The 8,005-nt window shown below is 48.3% G+C and overlaps 1 protein-coding gene and 1 long non-coding RNA gene across 4 annotated transcripts; one reads left to right on the top strand and one right to left on the bottom strand.

The window, feature by feature from the left end:
- Window positions 1-2,095: 2,095 nt before the first annotated feature.
- LOC125758092 (uncharacterized) lies at window positions 2,096-5,315 on the top strand. The gene is made up of 4 exons (XR_007415833.1): window positions 2,096-2,719; window positions 3,464-3,581; window positions 3,650-4,203; window positions 5,204-5,315. It is a non-coding gene; the product is annotated as an uncharacterized LOC125758092 (long non-coding RNA).
- LOC119388925 (uncharacterized) lies at window positions 4,438-6,419 on the bottom strand. 3 transcript variants are annotated; one of them, XM_049414858.1, is made up of 4 exons: window positions 6,306-6,419; window positions 6,176-6,248; window positions 5,355-5,390; window positions 4,438-5,312 (listed from the first exon to the last, which is right to left on the bottom strand). In XM_049414858.1, exons 1-4 carry the CDS (start codon window positions 6,417-6,419, stop codon window positions 5,179-5,181), a joined length of 357 nt encoding a protein of 118 aa, XP_049270815.1. In that variant the 3' UTR covers window positions 4,438-5,178. The 3 variants fall into 3 exon arrangements, with proteins under 3 accessions (XP_049270815.1, XP_049270814.1, XP_049270816.1); XM_049414857.1 differs by having other exon boundaries at window positions 4,438-5,390; XM_049414859.1 differs by lacking the exon at window positions 6,176-6,248 and having other exon boundaries at window positions 4,438-5,390.
- Window positions 6,420-8,005: the final 1,586 nt, after the last annotated feature.

Below are 8,005 nucleotides of genomic sequence, written 5' to 3'. Positions count from 1 at the left end.
TCCGGTTGGTGCGCGTGGTGGCCGTGGCGTGTAGAGTGGACGGTCGAAAGGCTGAGAAGGCTGTCGCTGGTATGGGCTGCGGTGGTTGCAAAAACGTGCGATGTGACCCGGGACGCCACAGTTGTAGCACACCGGATGTGGTCGAGATACAGGCGGCTGCTCAGAGTAACCACTCTGAAAAATGCCTGAAAAAATAGACCTGAAAGTAGTGCCTGAAAAAATAAACACTTGGTCGTTAAATAGCTCCGCGGTTTTTGTCTTCTCTTTTTGTGCCGTCTTTTAGCGTAGTTTTCTGCTTATGACCACGAACCCAAAACCAGCCCAAATGCGTCCCCTCCTGATAAAAGTTATGTGTGCGCTGTAACGTGAGTGCCGACGTCACGTGGGGCCATAAGCTGCCCCTTGCACGCCAGTGTAATCCATGTGCAGGGTAAGCCTACGATATGCACGCAGCTACTCAATTTGCACAAAGACGTCGATCCCCCTTGTATGACTCGGCTCAAAGCCAATAAGAATGCGGCAAGGCAGCTACTCACTGTGTGCTTCGTATGAAATCGATTCCTACAATGCGTGAGATCTGTCCTATTTTCATTTTTTTCCACTCTCACTAAAATGATATTTTCCACACAAATTTCCATCAGCGTGCTTTCTCGACGAAAAATCAAGCGGCCACTTGAGCTTGCAAAATAAGAAAATTATTCAGAAAACTGAAGAACTATCTTGTGAAGCCTAGAAAGACGGTGCCGTCGCTTTCCGAGGATGCCACGCCATTTCCATGAAAAGCTGCCTCCCGAGCAGAGTACAAGCACCTCATGCTAGTTGCATCAGCCGTCATGGTGCTATCTCAAATGCTGACGTCAGACGAGGCTCACTACAGCCGTTCGGATAACTTTAATGACGTCGGCGCGACGCGCCTTTAGTAGGCGTGATAAACCACGTGCATCAGCTCTCCCGGTCACGTGCACGGTACTCTATGGCTGGAGCATTCGAGGTCGCAGACCTTGTAATCATGTGCTGCGATCGCACTCGAGCACATCTGCGTCATTTTCTTCTAAGCTACCGACGTGACAAACACGTCACTTATCTGAAACGGAGTTCAGTCACCAGCGTGTACTCCGTTTTAACGCCTGCTGGTAAGTGATTACTTCCAAGTGTTCGTCGCATTTTGCAAAACAGACGAAAAATAAATGTGAGATTTAGCATCCGAAACCAATACTGGTGGACTTCTATAGTAGCGCCTCCGAAACTACCGCAGGAGACCTGTTGAGGTGGCACACTTGGCACCCCTCATCATTTCCCCACAGAAACTTCCGTTTTCCGCGGGTATGCCCTTAGACCCACCTTGAAAAAAGATGGCTGATCCCTCTGTCATGGGAGTCGGTATAACAAGAAAGTGAAACGTGTCGTCACAGAAGTAGTTAACTTTTTATAAGGCATTAGTATATGAGAGCTTGTACAATGTCTGCTGTTGTTTGGCAGATATAGCACCGCTTCATGGTGGACGCACTCACGTTGACGCCTAGTGGCAATCTCCGGACCGACGACTAACGCCCATGATCATGATTTAACATATACATGGACACTGCATATGGTGAATCTCGCGCAAATATGGCATCGACAAGCACGTAATAAACACTGATAGTCGATATGGACTCCTTCAAAGCGTCGTGAAACGCGAACAGAAACGCTACGCGCGTCCTGTCTTCCCTCTAGCCTGGCCGTTCGTTCTCACAAGTCGAGCGGGGAACGCGGTACGACAGCCAGCCACGCGAGCGTCGGAGAGCTATTTTTCGATATGGATGGATGCTATGACCGAGGCTTGGGCTAAAGCCACCACCTTGCGGTGTGTTAAAGCGTTGACGAATTTACCGTTTTATTGAAAACGCGCCGAATGGGGGGGCGATCGGAGATCTCTGTTCTGCGCCGTTCGTTCGCGTTCGTTCTCATGATCGCACGCGATTGGCTGAAGCCGGACAACTCACGCCACTCTAAGGGGCGTGGCCATTTCTTTTTTTTCCTTGATGTTTTCTTTTTTGGTGACGTCATGCCGCGTCATAACGAGCATGTCGTCTGCTAAAAGTGAACGGAGAGCGAGCCCGTTCGCTCGCGTTCTCTCGCGCGAACAATGGCGTCGCATGGCATGTATTTGGCGGTTGCGGCTGCCGCAACAGCTGATTTTGAGAAAATGGCGCTTGCAACGGTGCTTCCCTGCTACGTTGGCGTTTCTCGAAGCAGATGCAGAATGGTAGGAGGTGCGAAATGCGTTTGAAGAGATGAGCGAGTGTGAATTCCAGCGTCGCTTTCGTTTCTCGAAACGTGCTGTACGTTGGTTGTGCGACGAACTCGACCCCGTCATCGGGTGCCAACAAACCAGTGGGATTTAAACAGAGCGGAAGGTGTTGTGCGCGCTGAGATTTTTTTGCGATCGGATGCTTCCAGCGAGCTGTCGGCAGCGAGGAATTCATCGGCCTGTCGCAGTCGTCCGTCAGGAACACGCCATTACTGTCGTTCGCGGGCAAAAACGGTGGGTGGCCTTTCCGGAGACCACAGAATCGAAGAGCGAACAAAGGCGGCGTTCGCGCGGCTCGGGCGGATTCCCGTTGTGGTCGGGTGCGTGGATGGTACGCTCATCGCCATCCAGAAGTCCCATGGTCTGAGCTCCGCGGACACGACGCATTACATGTCGCGGAAGGGAGTCTACGCATTGAACACCGTGATCGTGAGTATTATTCATGCATTCTATGCGTAGCGAATTGTTTCATTTATATATCGCTTAAACTTTCCGCTTTACTAAGGCTGTTGAGCGCTATTTTCGATCCATCCAGAACGGGAATTGGTTCGTTTCAGGGCACTTCGCTTAGGATAAGCAATGAAATCATGCGACGTGGAGTACATTTTGGTTCAGCGGCCTGCACAGTGCGTAATATTACCGTTGCTCGTTCGCCATGTGTACCCGAAGCTTGAGTCTCGATTTGTATTTGTTGAGATTAACGCTGCCAGAATGTGCCGTAGTATGTCCTTATTGTTCATTGTCGTGATGGACGTTACATGGATCGATACATGGATGGATGAATAAACTTTATTTCGGTCCCTCGGAACGCGCTCTAGCATGTACATACATTAAATACGCATTGTTTCATAACCCTTTTTTCAGTCGCAAGTTTTTCGTGTTGTAGATATTTTGTGATACATTGCCTTAAACATACAGCAGTAATTTGGTTAAAAGGCTTTGGTGGCTGGAAGATGGGTTGTTCCAAGCAGTAAACATGCAGACTACCCTTTGACACTGCATTGTCCGCGTGTTAGAACTTATGGTACAAGTCCTACCTTGTCGATGATTTGTTCATAGCTATGGTTCAACAGTCAGTAACAGTGCAGACAGATGTAGTTACATTAACATAATACCCAACATTGTACCCAAGGTCTTTTATGGGTACAATTTTGACTGAATTGAATTCTGCAGACATGTGATGCCGACCTCTGGATGTCAGTCCATGTTTCCTGGGGTCATGTCATGACTCGTGGGTATGGCGGGGGAGCCCTCTCCGTCAGCACCTGAAAGCAAAACTTCGGCTTGCTTGGTAAGTGCTGTCAATGCTTGCCACATTCAAGACGTTATCACTACAGCTGTCATGCCGCCCTCGTGCAGGAGACTCCAGCTATACATTAGAACCGTGGCTCCTGACACCAGTGCCCGGACGACCAGCTCGTGGCACCCCTGATAACCACTACAAGGCCCACACCGCCTTGCGCAATGTTGTGGAGTGGTGCATCGCTGCAAGCTTGTGCAGAGCTGCACAAGCATCATCGCTGCTTGTGCAGCTCTGCACGACATTGCGTTGGCGGCACATGAGCCTGTTCTCGAAGGGGACGATGACGACACCGACGATGCTGAGCTGCTGCCAGCAGCAGCTGAGCTACCACCACCACAACGGGAGCCAGCAGCAGCGCAACCGTGTAGTGAACCTGTTTCGAGAACCACAGGGCCTGCATGCTTGAGCACCTGCGCAGAGTACGCCGCCGGCTGCAGCGACCTCAGCAGCATTGTGTGGCTCACTCAAACTCAGACTCACCAAAATTTTCCTCAGGTGGATTCACTCGGACTCAGGCTCACTAAAATGTTTTCACCCGGACTCAAACTCGCCAAAGTATTACTCACCTGGACTCGCAGCTCGATCTGAATCTGAGTGAATCGACTCATGAGTGAGTTTGCCGACCTATGCCCCTTGTCACACAATGCCATGCTGATGAAATACTTCGACCAGGTTGTAAAATATGGTGCTTCACACTAAGCACAAGTGAGAGCTCACCTGTGAATGGCACATGGTGCCATTCGGAGCCAAAGTGGTAACCTGAAAAGGCTGTTGAATCAGCACAGCAACATGCGCTAGCTTTAGTGCAACAAGGATCGTGCTTTTAAATGAGGTGAACAACAAGGGTGGTGTAAGAAGTGAAATTTTATTACAAGTATCGCGAGCAATGCACATAAAAAGCAGAGTAAATAAATATCCCTTAAATTTAATGCCAAGGAAAAGAACATAAAAGTAGCGTCCTTTTATAATATACAAATGGAATTGTTACAAAGTGCCTGCTGCTCCTCTGCATCATCATACGCGTCTCGCAGCACAAAAGTCATTGTAGTACATGAAAACAAGGCACAGTCGAACCGGTACTAATCGAACTCGCTAAGAAAATGCAAGTTGTTGGTTGCTGATATTTCTTCCTCTATTATTAATTTCTGTTTGTACCCAATCATGTTGTCTAAACACTTCTAAGCAACAGAACACGTGTTCGTCAACTATATTTTGGTCTTGCAATATTTCCAAATTATTGTGCAACCTAGACCATGCACAAACGCTCTTTTTTTTTCTAGGATATGTAAAAATCGAGTATTCTACACGTATACACTATAGACATAAAGATACACTACAGTGCACTATGTGCATATACTACAAACTTGCTGAATGCATTAATTCATATGAGATTTTAAAAAATGACATTGCAGGACACGATTTACCACTGAGCTACACTGTGTTATGTACAATGAAACAGCACATCAGTGCTTCTGATATGCAGAAAAAGAAAATTAACTGAAAAAAAATTGCAAGGCACCATTGAAGCAAACCAGCGTATCACAACTCGTGGTGTGAACAAAAATAAATCTACATATATGTACAACTAGTCTTTACAAATCACTGTGCAGGTGGCTTCCGCTGCAGTGAGGGCCCGGGCGAGGGTACCAACGCCTTGCAATTTGTGGACCGCGTCACCGAGAAGTTGAACCTGGCGCAGCTTTCCAATGATGCCTGGCCCTGCCGCCTGGTGTTTGCGGCTAGTAACTCCAGTGCCTCGGCCTGCCGGTTGCCCCCATCTCGCAGCTGCGGCATGAGCTGGAAACCAAGAAATGTGTTGCCATTATCATCTATAAATTTCCTGCTACCAACTCTTCGCTGGAAGCTTCTGTTCGTGAAGACTTTCAGTGTGTGCAACAATTTCGTCTCTGTGGAAAATCCACTGACCTAAAGGCATTCATGAATGGTGCTTAGTTCACCGCACAACCAATGCACTTCGTTTGGACAGACCAAAGCGGTGCCGCAATTCATTTTCGCTCATCTCATCAAACGCATCTCACACCTCTAACCACCTCTGCACGAGAAGCAACCAAGCAGCCCTTTTCAGGGCTACAGAATCGTTTGTCTGGCTTTACACGATGACTGACACAATCTCCTTCTGAAACCCTAGCTGCTGCAGTATGCATAACATACAGCAAGCAGGTGTAACACAGGTGCAAACATGTGCATTTGTGTATGATGGCTATGTTAAGTTATATAACGAGCTTGCTTTTTGAACAGTATATTTAGCAATAGCACATTTTCAGTTTCACTTTTGAAGCAAGTGACAAAATAGGGAAACATTTCAAGATGTTGAACATTCTTCTACTGCAACTTTTTCGCTACATTTCACCATAACTGCAAGGCAGGACACCTGTTTATTCCATCTGACAGTTATGCAAACAACTAGCTCCTCCAACCGTTTGCCAAATTTTTTTTGTGCAACTTTTTGTCTTTATGCCCACAGATGTCATCTCTTCACAAACACATAGCCGCACGCATGAGCATCACCTGTGAGCATGTCATACCATCTACAGCTAATCAAAAACATCAGCGAAACTTACGAGTTGTGGCACGGGGAAGGTCCTGGGCCACATCCTCTTCAGCCACACCAGCAGCAGCTGGAGCAGGGCTCACCTGTTAGTAGTAAGAAGTTTCTTGATTGACACTTGAGTGCAAGATGTGAAAGTTCACCTGCAAGCCGCGGAAGTTGTTCCCGACCAAGAACCTTGGCGGTGCAGGCGACGGAAGTCCCCAGATAGTGCACATGCTTGCAGGCTCTGATCTGGGGGAACCATCTGTAAGCATACGTTAAAAAAAGACTATATCCCAGTCTGGTCCCTACTAATGATAACAGTGCAGCTACACAGAGCTAAAAACAATAATTCGTAGGAATTATTGTGGCGAATGTGCACTAATGCTGGAAGTGGAATAGCAATGTTTTTTTAGAGATGTTTACACAGCGGCATGCTATGACACAGACTTCGGAGAGAGGGTGGAGGGAAGCAAATCTACTGGCTACGCGCCTCACTCGACTCGAGGGTCTGAGAAATGGGTTGGAACACGTAGGGTGCTCTAATGAGCTTCGAAATATAGTTCGCGGCTGTTCTTTCGTCATCACCGCAAATGTGGCTGTTTTGCTTTCTGTTCTGAGCGGCACAACGTGTTAGCACCTCAGCCAACGCGGCGGCCGGGTGATTCACTCGATATTGTTTGAAAAAGTAAAACTGACAGCGCGTAATGGCTCGAAGCAAATGAGCACACTAATTCGCAGCATACAAGTAACAATGATATTCTAAGCCAGTGCTTACCGATTCAGATCACCCGAACTCTGGGCCTCGCTTACTGTCGACCCGCGCGGTCCCTGTCAAGCACGACGCGGCCGCGGTAACCCGTAATCTGGCCGCCTCCGGTGCCGCTGTAAAGCACAAGCGGGACGTGTAAGATGACCGACCACAATACAATTGTGCTCGCACTCACCTCTGCTGGTCTCGGGAGTTTGGCAAGGCTGTGGTGTTACGCGCAGGGACTTCGTTCAAAAGCACTACCAGCTCCTGCCACATGTCGTCCCGGTCCTCCCTCGTGAACGACGGCTTCAGCGGGCACGACAGCGTCGCGATCTGTGGATGCTCTCTCACAAAAGCCAGCGGAAGCTCCTTTTGACGATCAGACACCCGAGAACCAACGCAGACGTCGCGATGGGACGACATTTTGAAACTGCGTCAGCCGCTACTTTTCTTTTTTTTTTTTCGCGTTCGCGACACCATCTAGCGACGACGTCAAAAAAAACTAACATTATTAAATATTATCACTCAAAGCTGTTGCTGTTTGAAAGAGTGTTTGAGCTTGAGAAGCAAAAACAATAATTTTCTGTAAAGTAATTATATTTATTAAAAGGCGAGAAACGCTTCACGGTCCCCGTGCCGACGTCACAGGATGCGCGTCTACTTCCGGAAAGCTCTCCGCTTCACGATTGGCTGTTCTCTTCCTCTCGGCGGTTCTAGGCGGGAGAGCTGCGCCTCCTCTCACTTTTGTGACGTAGGCACCGCAGAACGAACGCGAACGAACAAAGATCTCCGATCGCCCCCTGGGATGGTCGTAGCAACGGCGCATTTTTTTTTCGACCCTGGTGGCACACATGTAACTGGCCTGTTATAAAGATGGATGGATGGATGCATGGACGGTTGGATGGATGGATGCTCATAGCATCCATCCATTAATCCAAGAACACTGTTAGAGGAAAGTGTGTAAGATAAAAGGCGCGTTCATGTAACCTCCGTTATTTGTTTAGCGGTAGCTCAGTGAGCTAAACGCCCGCCAGCTCTCGTCGCGGGACGTCAAGGGTTCGACTCCTGTCAACGGAACTTCTTCTTGTAGCTTTTTTCCATTGCCCT

The sequence above is a fragment of the Rhipicephalus sanguineus genome, chromosome 4 (assembly GCF_013339695.2).
Source record: "Rhipicephalus sanguineus isolate Rsan-2018 chromosome 4, BIME_Rsan_1.4, whole genome shotgun sequence".
Lineage (NCBI taxonomy): Eukaryota > Metazoa > Arthropoda > Arachnida > Ixodida > Ixodidae > Rhipicephalus > Rhipicephalus sanguineus.
Note: the sequence above shows the minus strand (reverse complement) of the source record. Positions and strands in the feature narration are given on the sequence as shown.